General features: G+C 34.1%; 1 protein-coding gene across 3 annotated transcripts in view; it reads right to left on the reverse strand.

Moving 5' to 3' along the window:
* CACNA2D1 (calcium voltage-gated channel auxiliary subunit alpha2delta 1) overlaps positions 1 to 21476 on the reverse strand; it is a 359280-nt gene that overhangs the window by 96497 nt on the left and 241307 nt on the right. For all 3 annotated transcript variants that reach the window (XM_041474556.1, XM_041474555.1, XM_041474558.1), the window contains exons 7-10: positions 15752 to 15883; positions 2958 to 3027; positions 2006 to 2056; positions 846 to 945 (exon numbers count right to left, since the gene is read on the reverse strand). In XM_041474556.1, coding sequence (XP_041330490.1) covers positions 846 to 945; positions 2006 to 2056; positions 2958 to 3027; positions 15752 to 15883 — 353 coding nt within the window. The remainder of the gene's footprint in view (positions 1 to 845; positions 946 to 2005; positions 2057 to 2957; positions 3028 to 15751; positions 15884 to 21476) is intronic.

Here is a 21476-nt window from a genome sequence, read left to right on the forward strand (position 1 = left end):
CTTGCAGAAAGTTCTAGCTAGACTGTCAGAAAACAGTGAAGCAACAAGTAGTTTTAAAAAATATTTATGTCAGTTAAATTTCAGGTCTTTCTCCCTCAGGCTGGCTACAACATGAATCTTCAAGTTGAAAATTATCTCCAAAATCATTCCAGTTACTCATCATTGAGGCTGTCTCTTGTTATTAAGAATACGCCAGTGTCCTCATCCTAAATCCACAGAATAAAACTCTACAGCTGAACAGCTTAATAATAATAATAAAAAAAAATAAAAATAAAAAGCTTTTCCCAAGACAAGAACATGATATCCAAGGCATTCTCCTGAAAATGGAAAATTTTCCATACCTTCCTGATAGATTATTCCCTCTATTTTATTATTTATTATGAGAAAAATTGTTTTGCCACCCATCAAGTGATGAAGAACTGTAGATCTTCTCAAAAACATCTCTTGGTCAGGTCAGATATATGGCTCCACATGTACTGTCCTTATGCATCAAACAACATGAGCAATCCAAATATCTTCTATGTAGAAAATCTGGGAACCAGCAATTATTTCAAGAGAATTTGCATACACCAATCTAATGGAAGAGGTTTTATACAGACAATAGGCTAATATTGCAAAGAAAAATCTGGGTATGCAGGAGTTTATTTAAATTACTTTTGCCCTTCACTCAAATGTATATGTAATATCAAATCTAGGACATTCATTTTATTTTATAAAAAAACAAATACAATATATTTTAAGTCTCTTTGCAGCTTAACATTCAAGTATCTCACATCTGGTATTAAAAATAGTTTGCTTTTGGCTTTGTTGACAATACAAATTCTGTGGAAAGAACAAATACTCACAGAAACTACATTCACAAAGTCATCGTCAGACAAGGTCTCCAACATCTCAATGACTGACGTGCGGATCAGCTTCAATGTCAACCCACTGACACTCCCACTCCTAAAAAAATTCACAATAGAAAAGCTAAATTCAGCAACTATTACGTAAAACATAAAAAGAAAATACAGAGCATCCACTTTAACATTAAAATATTCCATTTATTCCTGAATTCTCCAACTCATCATTAGTGTAATTAAACTATTTATAATTATCAAAGTAAGTCCAAAACTGGCATACAAAGTCCCAGTCCTGTGCCTCAGGTGACATCATAGTGCTACATCCTCTACTCATTTCCTTTTCAAGAAATCTAAGTTTAACACCTTCAACCAATGCATTACCTAAACATTTTATACTCCTACACTCAGATTTACAGCTCTGGATTTCCAGAGATGCAAATGACAGCTTCTTTGATTCAAGGCAAAACCTAAACTGAAGTGAAGAAATAACAAATGTTGATAAAACTCACTGCTGATATGAAAGCACTTCACCACGTGTAAAAGCATTAAATGCAAATTCTATGCCTCAGAAGCTTTTCAGCATAAAGCAATCTGACACATCAGGTTCAATGCTCCCTTCAGTCCCTCAACATTGCCTACACCACAGAAGCCTTGCCGAGGCAGAGAGCAAGATTTTATTAATTTCTTTGCTTACTTTCTAGCAATTTTTATACTAACACAACTCGGCAATTTTTAAATCTGTATTGTAAAATACACAAAGTCCACATACATTCTTATCTTTCATATGCATTAAATCATTGTCACATCTACATTGGCACATGTAGTGCTTCTAGTCGTTTGTTTTTAGGTTTGTGCTTTACAACAAAACTTGGCATGCACATGAGATATATTCATTTGATTGCTGCATTAATTAATAAGTTGAAAAAAAAAAAAGTGATATAAATAAACATTTCCTTGCCTCCAGTTTAAATAAATTTCATGTTTGGTTTGGGCTTTTTGGAACTATTTTCTATTACGTATTTATTTTGCTCATACCAAGATTTTTGAAGCTTGCATATGAGATCCCTTAACTGCCTCTCTATTTTTCAGCATACAGAGATTTGTTCAATGTACCAAAGTACTTTTACCCCGCTAATGTCAATATTCAGACATTAAACACTTACGCATCCACTAAAATAAGCATGTCTTTAGGAGATGCTGCTCCTTGGATATACCTGAAATAAATAAATGGTATGAATTACACAAATTTGCATAAACATTTTTTTCTGTGCAATGGAAGACACTCTGTGATCTCTAAACTCAAAGTAGCTGAACCAATGAAATCCTCCTGTTGTAGCCAGTACAAAACTCATGTGTTGTTTTTTAACCCATGTGTGTGTTATTTCCTCTCTCGCTGTGTCTCTTAGGTAAATCTAAGTCTAAACCACATTAGGGTAGTCTGGACGTAGGATATACTAATCAAAATTCACTGTTTTCACACAACTGAAAAACAGGACAGCTATTTCATAGCCACAGATCTTGATGACAGATTAATTATTACTCAGCCCAGCTTAGGCAGAAATACTTAGTCTTTTGAAAAAAATATGTCCAACTATATCCAAGTATCAGTATGCTTTATGTCTTGAGAGGGTTACATAAAAAAATCATGAGAAGTAATCCCACTGCTCTCCCATCTTTTACACATTTAGTGATTTTATTACTGGTCTAAACCACTGAGGCATATTTTGAAATATTTCCAGAAGTCTGGAAGAATGGTTCAGTCTAATACTCAGGATTAAAATTGATTTTGGCACAAAATCAGAGTTTTTAACTCTCTTACACATATTTGGTAGTTATCCTCCTATGAAAATCTATGTAATCCAAAAGTACAACTATAGTGATATTGCATAACAAGGAGTATAATTTGAAATTTTTTATATTTCAAAAAACTAACGAGTTTTAAAAAGAAAATAGTATCTAAAAGTAAGAAGTAAGTACCATTAAAACATACAGAAAAAAAGATTTTTACAGTAATATTTAGAAAGTAAGTGATGTAAATATATACACACACACACACACACATATATATATATATATATATATATATATATATAAACCTTTAAAAAGAAAGCTTACCATGGTCTTCTGCGTACATCATACAGATCTATTTTGTTAGGAGTTCGACTTTTATCTACCCATGGGGAAGCTAAAAAGAAAAAAAATGTATGGAATGGTATAAAACTTTATCTCAAGTATTTTAATTACAACAATGTAATGAATCAGTATCGCAGACTTTGTGCTATATAAATATGCACTATATAAACATTTCATATGGTTTAAAAAAAGATTCTATATTATATCCTTATACATATTACCACATAATTTAATGCAATAAAACTCTGTATGTGTGTATGCATATGTATATGTGTATATATATGTATATGTATATGCATATGCATATGTATATGTACCTGTATATGTATTTGTATATGTATGTGTATGGCCAAGTGTGTTGAAGAAACAGGTACTGACTATAACTGACCACAGTGGAACTAAAAATTCAACCAAAACGCTTCAGATAATGAAATAACGTTTTTAACAGGAACTTACTCAAAAAAAAAAAAAAAGTTAATTATTGCTGTATATAATAATGGTATCTCAGTTTGAGCCTAAATAACTGTTCACTGACTCAAGAGCTTTACCTAAAAATACATATTAGAAAAGTAGCATGAAAGGAGCATATTCTCTAAAAAAAAAGAAATGTAAATATTCATGTTTCTGTAAAGAAATAGTAAGAATGATGACCTTTTCCAAGTGTTTAATCTAGACTTTACCATAATTTTAATGAAGGGTGGGAATTACTTCCTTACTGGAAAATAAAATGACCCTTTCAAAACCATGTGACAGCTTAACACAAATAAAAATGTGAAAAGCTACAGGGAATGACATAATGTTCCACAATTTGTTCTCTCACTGTATGCCAAAAGCCTTGGGGGTGCTATTTCCTGACATCAGTCATTTTTCTGTCTAGGAAATAAAGAAAGATAGAGGCAGCTGCAGGATTCTTCTTGAAAAACCATATACCTAAGACAAAATGGAAGATTTATATCTTCACCCATGAATATAAAAGAAGACATCAGCTTTGAGCAGCTGCCTATTTTTGATTTTACAAAATGAACCCCTTCCTAAGAGACCAAACCATGATCTGGCCTATCACTTCCTGGAACCTGCATTTAGCAGTACACATTTAGCAGCCACAGAGAGCACTGTGTATTGCTGCACACCAGAAGAACCTCAAAATCTATACCAGTATTGTCTGTGATTTCAGACTAGAACTCTCTAAGAGGTCCTTTGGGAGCTGACAAGATAAAAGTATTTGAAATTTTCAGAAAGGAGAGAATCTAATTTTTTGAGACGGATAGATGTTAAAATTCTAACTTATGTATCATTACTTAGACATGCACAGGTTAAATTCATCAGTGTTTTATGAGCCTACAAGGTTAGCACATGTTCAGTGATGGATTTTTTTTTCTCTGTCCAGGCTATTCTTTTAATTGGAAATTCATCTGAAAATCCCTGAGACTTGCAAAATCTTCATGGAATGTGCTCATTTCAGTTTGTATTATGAGTGGTTTAGGTAAAATAGCAGAAATAAATCAAGATACTGACCAAGGCTGCCATATCTTTGCCAAAATTTCCAGTCATTTCACTGACATCCAGTAAAAAGGCTATGCCCTACCAAATATGTCCCTCTTAAGTGACACATATCTTGGACAGCCTTCATAAACAGAGAACTATCTCAATTTATGATTTGGATTTATTTCAAAACAACAGAGAAAATTAAATTTACACTGATAATGTTACTTTATTTCACATGAAAGATAAGTTCAACTCCCTAAGTTCATTCTGTAAAGCAAAAGGATGGTGGTTCAAAGAGAATTTGAAGGCAGGAGATGAAGAAGGGTCTTTCTAACATCATCTTCATATACTACTGTGACAGTGAATGCTGACAGAGGTAATCATTTAAAACTGAACAAATGTTCTACAGGAGAATGAACAGAATGGCCCTTTAGCTAACATAAATTATCTGCTGAAAACCATCACAGGAACATTTAGCTAGAATTCCTCTGAAATCACAATCTTCACATTTTACTTTAAACTACAGAGTAATTTTTCTAAGTGCTAAACTAACATGTACAGAAATATGGGTTAAGGTTTCATTTTAGTTGTGCAGCAGAACACCACGAAAAATAATTCAGATACTTTTCTCTGCAAAACTTGAGAGCTACAAATACATGTTAATGTAACACCACCTGAGAGGTAAGCACATCACATCCTTAAGGCCAGCACTGGTTCTCTCAACAAAGCCCTTCAGAACCAGGGCCTTTAGACCAAACAGCACGTGGCAAATCTTTCAGAAACATGAAGAGGCAAAATTTATACCAACTTGAACAGCTAAATAGCAAAATTTGAAATGCCTGAAACTTTTCCTAGTATTTCTAAAAGCAACAAAAAATTGTATAACAACACTTGAGGGGTTTTTAACTGGAATAAAAATTCCAACACTTTTAAAAATTCCTTTTATTTTTTTTTTTTTTTTTTTTAATATGGAGAGGATGCTCAAAACTTCTGGTTGAGATAGTAAAATGAAGAATATGAGGACAATTTTTCCAAACTGACCTACAGCAGAATTCCTTTGGTTAAACCTTGAGCTGCTAAGCCTTGGACTCCGTTCTACCACAGCTTTTCAGTAATGGCCTGGATTGCAGTGAGGCCCAAACTGTCTCTTTTTGGCTACATCTATATTAGCAGGTTAAAAAGGATAATGGAAAGGAAGCCATTCATGAGAACTAGGCTCAAAACTCTACAATTACACACAAAACAAACCGAGCAGAAGCAACTCAGCACACTACTTACAGCCTATCTGTAGAGATATGAGATTAAGAATGACATTGTGAATGCTAACACAGTTTTTGTTTCGGGTAGATAGAGACAGTGGTGAACACCACAACTAAATTCTACTTTTTCCTTGTTAGCATGGCTCTTGCAGTGCACACAGTCCTGGAATGACTGTCAGCAGCTTCAGGGAGATCTGACGAAGGTCTTTAAAAACATTATTTATTACCATGCTGTGTGTCAATAAGTTTTGTTTTCCTAATAAAAATATTTTTTTTTTTCCAGAAAAATATAACAAGCTTCTACATGCTTAAGTTTCAATGACTGCACGATTTATCACAGGATATTAATGGCTGCTGGATCATACACTAATTAAGATATATAATGTATAATGAGCAAACTTGTTCTATTGATCTTTCTGATGGTTTCTACAACAATTTACATAATCCAGTAGAAAGTCTCTGCAAGGCACTGGCTCTGCATGACATAAATAAGGAATCAGCCTTTAGTATGTGAAATTTCATTCATAACTAAGAAGTGCTGAATTCCCTCTCCAACTTCAAGAATTAGCATGACTAAATTACCCATTCCTCCTAGTCTCTATCTGGAATAACACTTTAAATTTTAGATGGCTTTGAATGGCCTGAAATGTGTTCACTGGTTTTAGTAACAATCTGAGTATTTATGGATTTTGTTGAAATTGTTTTTAATAGGAAACTGAAATTCCCTTAATATATTTGATCTCCAGTGATCAATTTTAACTTATCCTGATTTAACATTTTAAAAACAACCTTTTTAAAAGATGATAAATATTTTCTATGCAAAAATAAGTAAGTATGCTGTAATAATTATACAGGAAATAATTAGAAATGATGAAGAACAATGAAAGAGATGTGTTGCTTTTTTGGTCCATATATAGAATACACTATAAAGCCATTTGGGAAAACTAGCTTATATCTTACTGACAAAAGCAATTATGTGGTTTAAAATAAAAGCAAAATGAAAAGCACAAAAAATATTATTACACTTTCCCCTCAAAAACTTAAATTGATCAAGGATTTTGAGATTTACAGTTTTGTTTATATAACCTATTGTTTAATACATTTTTATAAGGTGGTTTGGAACCTGGTTCACCAATGTCTTTAAGACATCAGCCTCACCACAGTTCACTGTTGTATATGAGTATCTTTGAACTATGTCAGCACTGCACAGTCCTCTGGTGTACACATTCGGCTTTACTCACGTTCCCTCTTGATGATTTTCCTGTTTGGCATGTGGATAGATTTGATGCTTTATAAATTATTCATTGGGTTTGATATCCCTCTCACTTCTGTTTGCATTATTGAGATACAAGACTGGAAATAATTTAAGAAAGAGTAAGCCATGTTTTTCTGTTATTTCTGCACATTTACAGTAGAAATCCTCAGGTTTGTTGATTACAAGCAGAACCAATTAATGCACTATAGAGACTGTCACTGAGTAGAGCCTAAATGAAAATATTCGTTAAGAAAGGCAGACCTTGGCTACAACCTCCCATTCTGAATTCATGAGATGATTCCAGAGGCAAAGGTGAGTGTCATGAGGGAAACTCTCCTGAAACTTCTGCCCTGTTCTACTGGTTAGGTATGCATGTACAAGGAACAGAGAGGCAGAGATGAATTATTAACAGCTTTACGTCCCTTCACATTATTAACACATTTGAGAAAAGAGGCTAAAAGATGATATTAAGATAGGTAACAAATATCAAATTTCAAATCCCAGACTTTATCATTTTATTTTGACACAAACTCCAGATTTTATCTTGTGATCTCTCAAATTAACATTCATGTGGATATTCAGAACAATCAAAACCACAGACTATTCAATTCCCTGAGCCAGATTCAGCAGTCTTCCTCAGATGGAGCAAAGGTATAAGTTACAGCATATGCTTTGCTGATATTTCATAATTCTTTTAGTGAACTTATGTGAAAAAACCTGATTTCAGATATGTGATAGCCCAGACTATTTGAGAAATGCGATACTCCTCAATTTTCTACTCAGAAAGAAGTCAGATGAAATTCAGTGTAGCAGCAGCAGTTTTGTAGAATTCCTTAGCTGTTTTTCAGTAAAAGGTGAGACATGGTAAACAGAAATAAGAAACAGCCATAACTTCAAAAGTCCCTAACACTAATAATGATAAAATGTTTTCAAGTGCTATAATTAGTATTCAGGATAACTGTAGCATAATGATGCCTTGGATTAATTCTGGTTAGTACCATCCCCCCAAGAGAGAGATTGTTACTGACCAGCTCTGTGCTACCACACCTGGAGATTTTCTTTTCTTAGTGACTGAACTTGCCAGGACCTTAAAATGTGTACACGTAAAATCTATCTAAGTCTGTGCAATATCTTCTGTAACTTTCACAGCATCATCAAAATACAGAAAAGAGAGGATAATAATCTTGAAGTTTTTTAGAATGTATTACCCAGGTGATAATGGGTGATTATGTCACGGGCAATACTGCACTCAGTTTTATCACAAATCAGTTAAGCAAAGATTTGACATGGGAATAGTCCATACACAAACAAATCTATTGATTTTTGCTCCCTAGGTACCACAAAACCCAAGAGCAATTAGAATGTGCAATACATACTGCAGACTGCCATGTAAAATAAACCTCTTTCTGTTATCTTATTTCAGAGACAAACATTTCTCTTTCTGCATGTATGAACTGAATTTCATCCTAAATGTGTTGCTTGCATTAATTTCACCTGGACTAGCAACCGTGTCCCCTAAGAGGGATGGAGTATCAGGGCTTGAAAAGAAGCAACAAGCTGTTTTGTTGGCTGTGTAGTGGTTTTCTTTTTTCTCCTGTAAAAGTAAATTCTGGAGATTTAAATCTGTATCATAAAGACACAAACATAGCATGAATTTTAGCATGAAGGCATGATGAGCTGTAGTATGTAACTTCATTAACTCACTAGAAATAGCAGGTTATCCTGTAACTCAGTGGATCTGCCTGTGCAGCTGCAAAATTCAGCACATCAGTTTTGAAAAATGAGCCATAGCTGAACTTACTGTAAGATTTTTCATATCATGAAACAAGGTTGTAGTGAGGTGGGTGTCAATCTCTTCTCTCAAGTAACAAGGGACCAGGATGAGAGGAAACAGCCTCAAAGTTGCTCCAGGGGAGATTTAGATGGAATATTAGTGAAAAATTCTTGCCAGAAAGGGCTGTGAAGCATTGATACACACAGTGCAGGCAAGTGGCAGTCAACATCCCTACAAGTTAAAAAAATGTGTGGATGTGGCATTTGAAGACATGATTTAGTGGTAAAGGTGGTGGTGGTGCTGGGCTGATGGCTACACTTGATGATCTTAAAGGTATTTTCCACCAATAATTCTATGATGAATATGGTTAGATCCAAATCATGCCAGTTCCTGTTCCTCCCTCCCAGATTTCAAAGGAAAAAAGAAAAAAAAAAGTGAACAACACTCAAAGAGGCTTATTTCTGTGAAAAAATAGAAGAGTCCAACTCACACACACTAATTGCACTAATTGATAATTTATAAGCTGCATTACTAGGAAAGAGTTTGTGCTTTTTCTTTGTTTGTCTACTTTAAAGGCTCCTTTAAATGTTGAGCTGTTAACAGGAACTAACAGCTATAAAATATAAAACCTTTTGCAAAAAAAAAAAAAAAAAAAAGTGACATTCTCAGTTTTGCAAGGCTTTTGATTCATTTTGTATGGATTTTTTTAGGCTTTCCAGTCTCTTAGTATCTGCTTCAGTAATTACTTTCTCTGGAGAGTTCAATATCATGGCCACAACACTATTGCTTGCCATTAATTGCTAACACAAGAGCAGCTGTGCACAGCAAGTTCTTCATTTTGAGAGATACCATTTTATTTTATTAGAAATTGATTTTTAAAGCTCTTCTATTATTAATTTGTCTAAGCAGGAAATGCTCTAGTAGCGAAGTGAAACTTGATTCACTAACATCTGGAACCTGGTTAAAGGCTGGTTGGTTATTTTGAGGGGTTTTTTGGTTTTTTTTTTTTTTTTTTTTTTTTTGTGGTTTTTTTTTTTTTTTTTTTTTGTTTTTTGTTTTGTTTTTGGTTGGTTGTTTTTTTAAATGAAAGATAAGAGATAATCCTTATTCAGATAGCTCTGTTCTATATTTTTAATCCAAAATTTGGAAGACTAGGGACAAGATTATTTTTCTGGAAAATTATCACTGAAGTGCTGCTTTCTTTACATGTGATTTTTCCATTTAATACCTCATAAGCTCAAATCCCATAGGATTACCCTAGTAAAATGCTGGCATGAGCAATGCAAAGCGATTTTTTCTAATTAACTAAAATTTCCATCATATTATACCCACTTATTATATAGATAAACAAAGGAAGACTAAGTAGAAGGCGAGTCTACAGTAAAGAAAGGGAAGAATGCAATGGCTCTTTTCAATGTACTCTTCAGTACTGATACTACAAACATCCAGAGGAGATTACCAGACCTGCTGATATTTAAACTGAATTTAAATATGAGTTAACATAAATGCTCACTCAATACAAGATAATTGTTGCTATGCATACCCCTGCCTTGAATACCTAACCTTCAGAGGATCACTGAAGAAGCCATTTTATCTCTCTACACCTGTTTCTTTTATCTGCAAAATAAGGACAAAATGATGCTTTTTATTAATTTTTTAACCAGAAGCGTTTTGCAGATAAGAACTTGTGTTTTATATGTCATGCAGCATATATATGACATGCAGTATAGCACAAAATAATCCAGGTGTCTCTGAGAACATAAAGTCTCCTGGAACAAAACTGAAGAACTTTGCAGTATTTAAGAAAGAAAACAGCATTCGGTGCTGTCCATTGGGAAAAGCTGCCAGCACACTTGTCCCTTCAGTCACACCATGGGGCTGCCTAAAGGATTTCAATAAACCTCTGACTCATCCTGTTTAATAACATTGATACATCCTTAAGATGAGGGAGCTGATGAACTTACGAATCACATGTATACATGATTAGGGCATGATCAGAATACTTAAAGGAAGAATTCTTCCCAAATATAGGTAAGGTCAAATAAAGAGGACAAGTATACGTTTCTAGGTGATGTGATAAGAGAAGGGTGTGGAGCTGCAGGTTGGACTCTGCTTTCTCCTCTGTGAAAGGCTCCCAACGAAAAGACTCCACAAAGACACCAGAGAGAAGTCACAGATCCATGCAGAAGCTTGGGAGACTGGAGGACATATCGTTTGCCAGCAATTCCATATTGTGAACACAAGCTTTCAGCTGAACTTCCCATAGGCCCTTGTTAAATTTCCAGGTAGAACTGGGAAGATTTGGAACTGCTGGGGACAGGAGAGTGTTTCTTTCTCAGTTTTATTTTTGTTATGAATTGACTCAACTTTTCGGATCTTGTCTAAGTGTGGCACATTCTCATCTTCAGACCTTTGGTCACTGCAGACCAAATACTGTCCCAGTGTGCCTAGGTTCAGCATTTCCTCATAAAAGATGTTGAATTTACTCATGCATCATCATGCCACTGTTATGGATATTTGTAACCCACTACCTGAAATCTGAAACTCTCAGTACTATCAGTCTCCCTATCAGTATTACCTTTTCTAGTATAACCCTTGGGAAAATTATTATTTTGTGTACTTCCCCCAGAGAGCTGAGTCAGTGTTGCTGATTAAACAGTTTTCTACTAAACATTCATCTAAATCAGGACTGTGTTTTCATTTGAGTAATCCTATGCAATCAATTTTTCTTAAGTAGATTTATTACTGTAACTAGAAAGCCTCCTGCATCATATTTAACTACAAATAAATGTCTGCTGTCTGCAGTACAAAACAAAACAACAACCCCAAACCAAAAAGACCCAACAAAATGAACAAGAAAGAGATGGTATCTGGTAAAAGGCACATAAATACAAAGTTGTTTTTAAAGTTTGTTTAATTAATAATTGCTACAGTGCAAATAATATGACTCCCATTGGAGTATTTTAATGAAACATTGATTAACAATTATAGTCCTCATTATGTCTTTAATTAAACACAAATTCATGATTAAAAGAAGAACAGGTTACCTTATACCTGTACTTCCAAGTAGTCCAACAAAAAAATTATATTAAATTGTTTGTTTAGATAGCTGCTTTCTAAAACCTAGCATTCAAATTACCTGGATAGATACCTCTCAAAATGTAAGTAACTTAATGTCTGTCAAATCATATTAAACTACTTTAATTAAATTAATTTATTTTTGAGCAACAGATTTGTTCAGTGCTCTGTGGCTAATTATAAATTAAATCTGAAACCTGATCTATATTGAAATACCTTTCTGTCCACATAGCACCAAAAAAACTCTACATGTGCAAGCCCACAGGCCATGGATTCAATACTTACCAAAAAAAAAAAAAAAAAAGAAAAAGTTTCAATTGGATTGGAATGAATTGTTAATTTCAATGATCTTGATAAATCACTGCCAGATTACTGCTTTTCTTTTGAATCAAAAACCACTGAAACCCTCTGTCTGGACTAGAATTAGTCAAGTGTCATCTTAAAATGACATCTTAAAAGCCAATACCGGGTTCTGGAATTAGACTTATGAAGTAAAATAATTAGGCAGGTAGATGTACCTCTACTACTACTAAGGAGAAAGTGATTCCACATTTATGATAATTTGAGCTCTCTTGCCCTATCACAGAGAACCCAAATTTTGAACTTAGTGACTCACAGTTTTACCTAAGAAACTCCTCTGGTTTTCTTTGCTGTTTTCATAATACTGCATTTCAGTAGTGTTTGTATAAAAGAGTCCCACAAAATATACAGCTTCCTTTCACTGCACTTCTGAAAACTGGCTCTTACTCTTGAGATATAAATTTAAGATGAAAAACTGTCTGCTTGCAGGAAAAAGGCTGGAAATTTCTAGTATTTTTAAGTCATATTAAATGTATTTAAATTTAAGATATCTAAAATTATTAAATTTATCATATCTTTTAAAAATCAATGAATTGACAAGTTTATTAGTCAGTCTGTTCACTTGTTATAACAATTTGACATATTTTAACTGTAGTTAAGAATCGTTAAATGTAAAAAAACCCCAAATAATAAAATATCCAAATTTTGTGTAACTGTTTATTTTATATTAAACTGGCCTCTCTGCCCTTGGAGGAGTCGACAGCTCCTCCCAGTTTAGTGTTTCTGGAAAACTTACTTGGTATTCCTTTGAGTCCAGTTGTTTAAATATTCCCTAATTCAACCCTCCTCCACTGGGAACAAGGTGTCGTTATTCCGGAATTTCCTTTTGATTGTTGAGGCCTGTGATTACTGAGGGCTGGTCTTAGAATGGATGAAAGACTAAGTTGTGATTTGTGCCTTTAAAAGTATGAATGAGCATATATTACATCCTTCTTAAAAGTTTAATGGACTTTATATGCTTTTTTTGAGCTCTTTTATTAAATTGCTGTTTACTTTTGAGTTCTTCAGAGCTCATAGAGTAGCTAATAGAAATCTCAAAATTGCTCTTGGCATCTTCATATCAAAATGGATGATTGCCAGTAGAGTAACAGAGCTTAGCACTTCTCTTAAAAAATATGCTGCCATTGAAACTGATGAGAATATTGATAGCAATGTGGGAGAAGGAAACGGTTAATAGCTTAAACATTGCTAAAATCCTCTAAGAACCTTTGCACAGCTGCAAAGGTCCTCCATCGGTGCCCACCAGAGCCCATCCCTCCCCAAATACAGCTGCTCACTGGAATTGGGACTGCAGCTGGATTTTGGGATAAGCTAAAGGTGATACTATGGTCTCATCACCCCAGGTCTAGGGAGAAGAATGTATCCACAAGTGACAGGGGACCACTGGGGTGCTGGTGGCTCAAGCATTCATATCTTACACATACTCCCTTCTCACAGGGCTGCTCACAGGAAGATCCCTTCATGCTGTTGGTTACTATGGTGAAAAGGACAGCCCAAGAGCCTCCTCAGAACACAAGTGATGTACCCTTTGCCCATGACTCAAAGCAGTGGGACAATAGCCGATAAAAAAAACATTAATACACAAAAACTCTGTTTGAAAACACCCTTTGTAGTTTAGAGGTACTGAATTTTTTTTTTTTTTTTTAAATACAGGAAGAAAGACTGGGTGAGTATGTTCCTGATAATACTGAGCAGATTTCTCTATTCATTTTAATTTTGGGTTTTGATATTTCCAAATTCTTTCACGAATACCATCACTATGGAAAAATTCATCACTTTGAAACAGGCTTACCAAATATCAATATAATGAAGCAATTTTTTATAATTTATAATATAATTTTCAAAATGCAAATGTGAAAAACATACACTTCAGCATATGAAACCTGAATTAATTTTCAGAACACCTGCTGCGTCAGCAAACTGAGAAGTTTACAACAAGAGAGGGATGGAGAACCTTGCACAAAGACCTATTATACAAATCTAAAATGTAAAAGGCTTTCCATATTGAGCTACAATGGGAAGCAGATGCACAAAACAACAGATATAACCTACAGAGTATCAGACTGCTCCACGCTGTGTATGAATGTCCAGCATTTAAGAATTGGGGAATTACTTAGGAATTTATGGAGTTATGTTCTGACAGAATTGGGCAGCTGTTAGATACTTAGCTATGGAATAAACAGCAGGTGTGAATATCTGGGCTTTACATTAAATTTAAAATTGTGTTTAGATGAAGTATATACAAAGAACATTTGCACCTGCAAAACAGAGACAAGCTTCTCCCATTTTATACAGCTGTTCAAAGGAAGAATGCATCGAGATTTTGAGGTTCCTGTGTTGTGTTGGTGAACAACTGGAGTAGACATCTTAGCTAGATAGAAGAATTTATTTTTAAATATAGAGGATCTATTTTCAAGTGAAATATTATTTCCTAGAGATTGGCAGGGAGATATATTTAAGAAAGATTCTTTTTCAGTACTAGAAAAACATCACACAGTAAGCCATTACAAGTTCTGGCCCCATACATGATGATAGATCCCAAAAGCACTGGAAGAGTTTGAAAATAAAGTAAATAATAAATTAGCATTTTCAATATATTTTTTTTCCTGCAGCATCTCCCTGCATTTATTTCATGATCATCCAGCATGACAAAACAAACAGGATTCAAGTGCTATGAAATATTCTTCCTGTAAACTAGCCTGAGGCAGTTTCTCTGCCTGTGCTAGCACTTGTGCTAACGATACAATAACAGCTTTAGAATAATCCCCTTCGCCCTCAGAAACACAAACAATCTTGTGTAAACAGAAGAGAAATGTTCTCAAAATTCTTCCTCAGGCAGTTGTAGGCATGAGTCAACATGCTTCACACAATTGTTGTGTGTGTAGTGGACACATTATTCAGGCATTGATAAGAGCATCACTTAACAGCAGCAGCAGCAGCACAGGTCTTGCCATAAAAAAGGCTTTCCATTACATAGCAAACAACAAAAATCAAATTCAGACTACTCATTATCTAAATTCAGTAAAATATACATCTATTTAAATTAATTAGTGTGATCAAGTGATGAAATTATTTGGTGAAACAGATGCTGGTTGAAGTAATCAAGTTGAATTGACCTTAGCTCTAAATAGCAAAGATGTACCTGTCAGAGGTTGTGGATTCTGAGAGACATGAACATGGTGCACTCACATTTTCACTGATGTCAAACATGACTATATGTCTACTTTCCACGTCACTATCTTAAAATCTAGACAAGTGCAAAAATCTCACTTGCAAATATTCAAGTGATTATTTACACAAGATATAGAAAATAATAGAAAAATTAAATTAAACTCTTCTGCTTTTCAAATGACACAATCTTCTGTTCTTCTTACATATTTCACTCCCAGTTCCTTCCCCGTCATGTTACCTTTATGCCAAAATAATTTCACAGTCCTTGGGTGTGTAATTCTGATATAAAGAAACTGTGCTTATGTAAAAAAGCTATTTCACTACTCGCAGATAATTCAGAATATTTTGAATGCAATACATGGCATAGGACAGTTGTCTAGGACAGTTCAGTTACCTGGGTAATATCTTGCGAGGCCAGTGGCACTGCCAAAAACCTGCCATAATAACGTGGGGTCCTCCTCCCTGTTCCTCTTGAACACATCATCCAGCGCTGCCGTCCAGTTGAGTTCGTTTAACACGATTGTTGCTGTCAAACACAAAACAAATCTGTTACTAGGAATTCACATCCTAACATGGGAAACAACGGCTACAAAAACCAAGCTGGAATATTGAGAAAGTGATAAGATTTAATTTAACTAATCCAGAAATTAATTTTTTTCTTTTTCTTTTCCTTCCTTCTTTAAATTCCTCACACTCTCTTCTTTCAGTTGCGTTATTTACATGCCATGACCCTTGGTTTATTTGCATAGACAATATCTTCTAAAAATACTTCTTTTCTGAGATGTCACTCTAATTGCACTTCCCAACCACGAGAAGACTGTTTACAGAAAAAATAAAAACAGGCTAATTACAGTGTACTGCAATAAGAACGAGTAGAATGAAATCAACAAAAACAGGTATCATATAAATGTAACAGAGATGTCCCTTTCAAAATGGATTATATGGGAAAAAGACATTGATGAGTTATTGCTAGTATTAAGGTGGGGCTGCATGAACAGCAGTGCTCATTAGCACACACTAAAAAGGTCTTAATGTTCATAGATCTGGGCTCTGACAATAAGGACAGCAAAGTGAATGTTCGCATTTATGAGTTGGGTCAATTAACTTAAAATATATAAAAAAATTCACATTTCAGCTAAACACTATGTTGCCAGTTACACAGAAACTTACATTCATAAAGTTCTCCTGCACCAATACTTGTTTTAATCAATCAAATAGTTTATATAATGAGACCAATATGGAATATTTTAACATGTTCTATACCTTCTTGAGAAAGACCTATACTGGGAGACTTTGAAATTGAACATTAAACGATCAACACTGCTACACTAAAGAATCAATAGACTAGACTAAATAATCAATGAAATTGTATTGTGAAACAAAACACCTTATGATAAATCATGCTTTTCACCTCAATCAGTTAGTATTTAAGTAATTATTTCATTAATTCTTGCCCCTCCCCCCACCCCACCAATTTTAGGCAATTTCAAATGCATAATTATATTTGAAAAGCAAAGGCTTTTTGATGGTTTAGTCACTAATTCTTTCTTTTCTGTTGCACACTGGGATTGTAAGCAGTATTTCTTAAATTGAAGCACCTAGATCAGCAAGCCAAGAGTGGAAAGAAACCTAGAGGAAGAAAAACCTTTGAAAAGAGCTAAAGATGTAGGTATAAATCCAGTGAAAACTGTCACTTGTCATAGAGATCCTGCTTACGTTATGATATTGCAGACAGGAAAGAAAATTCATCTTTTGCAAATGGGCAAGCCAAGCTGAAATAAAACCAATTCACATTTAAGGGACCTAAGTGGCATTACAGAGCAAAAATTTGGTACGTAGGTCCACATTCTAGCCCCCTGCTACAATGAAAAAAAAAAAAAAGATAAAAAATAAGGATGGATTGAAAGTTAACAGTTTACAGCCCATTTCTAAAGTAAGGCTCTTAAAAGGTACTAGAGAAATGAGATCACAACATTAAATGTTATAAGCCTGTTTTTAAAGGTTAAGGAGAAAATTGCTACACCATGTATTTTGCAGAAAAGTTTATCTGTTTTTTTTCAGAGTAGTTTTAAGATACTACTCTCTGAAGAGATAGTTTTCTGAAGAAATATCAAATTAAATTTCCAACTCTTGAGATCTCCTGTAAGCAATAAGCTTGTATTATATGCCTCTCTTTTTGTCAAGTAGATAATTATAAGTAAATATATGCTTATGTAAAGAAGAAAAATTCCCTGAGGCACCATGAGATGTTAATTATAATTTTTAAATGGTTGCTGTTCAATTATGTCTTAGATCCTGTTTGACCTACTGTGCAATTAAAGATTATGTACGGACTCTCTAAACTTGACTTTGTGTCAGATCTTGCTTCCAGAAGTGGCTCTATTAAGTCATTAGAAGCTCTGTAACTCTACTTAGGTAGACAAGCTATTTTCAGCTTGATTTTGTTTCTTTTCATACTACTGTTTCCTGTTTGGAGGGACAGGTGCCAACCTCTTCAATTCTGTGACCAGTGAGGGGACTAAGAAGAACACAGGGAACTGTGTCAGGGAAGGTTTAGGCTGGGTATCAGGGAAAGGTTCTCCATCCAGAGGGTGGCTGAGCACTGCAACAGGCTCCCCAGGGATGTGATTACAGCACCAAGCCTGACAGAGCAAGAAGCATCTGGACAATGCTCTAAAGGAACACAGGTCCTGGAGCCAGGAGCTGGACTTAATGATCCTGATGGGTCCCTTCCCACTTAGCATATTTTATGAGTCTATGATTGTAATATCACCCAAAAATGTATTGCAAATTGTTACATCTGTGTGCTCACACCTCTGCACATAAATAGTCATATAAATGCAAATATATATCTCGAATAAACATATAGCAAAAAAAGGTCTACAGATAGTAAAATAACTAAATACTGAAGTGCCAAATCCAAAAACTAGAAGTGATAATTTTTGGACTTTATTAGACTTGTTGAGATTAGGCTATAAAGAGATAAGGATTACTAGATATTGTGCGTAATATTTGTGGGGAAGTGATGTTTTACGGTGAGATTTAAGAGTTTTATGATATTATTTATGTCCCACTTTCCCCTTCCTCCTCCTCCTCCATAACTTTCTTTTTGAGATAAATACAACAGCCTAGAAAAAAAATCCAAGAATCTGCAGTAAGGGGAAAAAAACAAAACCATCAAATGGCCCAAGATATGAAGCTGGAGTTAAAAAAGTGGAATTCAAGAAAAGCAACAAGAACAGAGCATCTTAACAGAAGGAATGTGTAATAAATCTGGGAAAAGGCTACTAACAGTTTGCAATATATTCCTATTCTGAAATATTGCAGATATTCCTGCATCCCAGAAATTCACAGCTAAGAGTCCAAGTCTCATTTCTGTAATAAACCACAACACATGACAGGCTCAACATGTATCACCTTCTTCTTAATTCACTTTCTAATTATGAAAAAAAAAAAGTTTGGAACAGAAATACAGTTTATTTGGTGGAACTGATACTCAAATAAATGATTGTATGATCATTAAAAAATAATAATTCTTGGAGTGGCTTGCTATTTTTGTTTTTTGGTTGGTTTGGTTGGGTTTTTTCATTCTATCTAGAAGTATACTTGATATGGAATGCACCCACTTCTGTGTTAACTAATCCAGTAATCAGTAAATGAGGGAAAAGGTGCTGGGAATTTTAGTTTGAATAGTTTATTTTTCTAAGTGTTTTTCACAGCTTCTATTAATGCTTTCCTTCTGCTAAAGCATACACCCTGAACTTAAAAAAAATAAGAGCTGTAAATCAAGTCCTTTTTTTTCCTTTTTTTTTTTTTGGAATGCAATATCACTGGCAATAGTCAACTTCAAACCAATACCTCTAAGTTCTGGTTTAAAGCCTACAGCAATGGATTTGAAACTTTCCAAGGAAAAGCAAGAAAATCCAGTCCTAATAAGCAAAAAATTATTCTCCAAAGAGTTCCTTATAAAATATCCTGATTCTGAATTGGCACCAAAAAAAAAAAAAAAAAAGTCAAAGCTGTAGTACTTGCAGTAGCTCATAGTAGAGAACATAGCACCTGTCAGAATACCCTTCTTGGAGAGATAGTTTATATTAACCTTATCTATGTAGTGAAAATTTATTTTCTGTTTGAAAAAAAAAAAGGCATTTTACTAAAATCGAATGTTTAGAGGTGTTACAGTCACACTTTTGTACATCTACTTGTCTTTCTTTGAGTTAACTTACATACAGGAAAGATCTTTTGACTGATAATTGGAAGAAAATCTAGTTGGAGAAAACTCTCCAATAAGCTTATTTTCAGTTCTTCTAAAAGAAGTCTTTGAAGATGACTACTTCAGAGTACATCAGCTGCCACCTTTCACATGCTACAAGCAAGATGAAAAAATAATATTCACCATCACACAATATGAAAGATCATTCTTTGTGGCTAATTTCACTGAACTCCATCCATCTTTTCATTTTTTCCTTCTTCTTTCTGATATGAGGTTTAGGGGCCTTGACAAGGAATGGATTCAATTTTCCCCTACAAATGCAATCAATAAAAAATAGGAAGCACTGCTGTACCTTCTTTAAAAGAACTAGAATACACTTCTGATGATTTATTCAATGTAGAGGCTCTGGCCTGCATGCAGAGCAGGAACAACTTTATTTGAGAAGCCTGAGAGCTATTTCGTTTATCTGAAAATATGTGAGCTGCTGTTCCCTGATGTGGCAGCTACACAGACACTGGGGAGAAGAGAAGGGAGCTCCTTAGCAGTTCACTAATCTTTAAATATCTGAAATGTATTACCTTTCCATACTATGCTTAATGAAGTTGATCCATTGATTTCTTTGAAGATAACACTGAGTGGTAAATGTTATGATTTAAATATATGTTTTAAATCAAATATTATGGTATTTAAAACTGGGAAAAGAGAGACAATACTTTTGCAAGTGCATATTTTTACATATGTGTGCAGACACAGATGCTTCCATTGGTAGTGATGCTCATCAGATAATAGAAAAACTCTATTGAAGGTATAAACTAGTTTTCTTTATGACTTGTTGTTTTACTAATTTTTTTAAAGATTATATTAATTCATGTTTATGTTAAATTACACTGTTTATGTTAAATTACACTGAATTTTATTCACTCTCCACTGCCACTGGAAAGTTGCACTTCTGTTACATGGGACTAGGAAGGAATAGACATTTTATTTTAAAATGGATTTTTGCACTGGCTTATATGTGTCTCTTTATTAGTATATGCATATACACATATATACACAAAAACACATGAATTTTTTACATAACTACCAAATATCATTTGAAGAACTGTTCTAGTAGTAACTTGAATTCAACCCTTTCAATTTAGATGTGTGTTATAAGTCAGCTTCTTCTCTCTTGCAATAGCAAAAAGGCCAAAGCAAGGAAAAGATTTATAGTGGCTTCAAAATGAACATTTTCTCCAAGGTAAATGGTCCTTTGAGTGGCATTAGAAACCTGAATTCAGATATTTATGCTTTTTATACAAAACCATAGGAAAGTGTCCAACTCAAAACAGTCATCCAAAGAAACTTTACAGCTGATTTTTTTTTACATTACTAAACAGGTAAAGGAGAGTAATAGCAAAATTTTTCAGAGATAAGGGAAGTGGGTAATATTTTATCCACCTTCTCTTCTAGACTCTAAGTTTTATCAGAACAAGTATATACAAATGCCAAGGTAATGTATCCTTTTCAATCAAAGAAAGGGAGGAAAAGCAAAAATAGGTCTTTGAATTTAACAAACAGCCATTGTTATATAGTAGAATTTCCAACTGGGCAGGTCATTATGCGATGCTCTTCTAGATCTTGTACATATTACAATTCTTCAAATTAGTTACAAAATCTTACTTTGAAGGAAGCATTTCCATACCCCAACATATCATAATTTAAAATTACTGGATAATCAGAACTGTTTGGATAATATGCATTTAATGGTGAATAAAAACAAAGCATTAAAATACAATTTTTAATAAATGGAGCAATTATTGAATCAAACAATTTCAAGTTCTATAGAGTAGATATTTTATGCTCACAATTAAAAGCATAAATGATAAAATGTCATGCACTTTTTCTTTTTAATGAACAACTTCTC

Source organism: Pyrgilauda ruficollis, unplaced genomic scaffold, assembly GCF_017590135.1.
Source record: "Pyrgilauda ruficollis isolate IOZ18807 unplaced genomic scaffold, ASM1759013v1 scaffold33, whole genome shotgun sequence".
NCBI classification, from domain to species: Eukaryota; Metazoa; Chordata; class Aves; order Passeriformes; family Passeridae; genus Pyrgilauda; species Pyrgilauda ruficollis.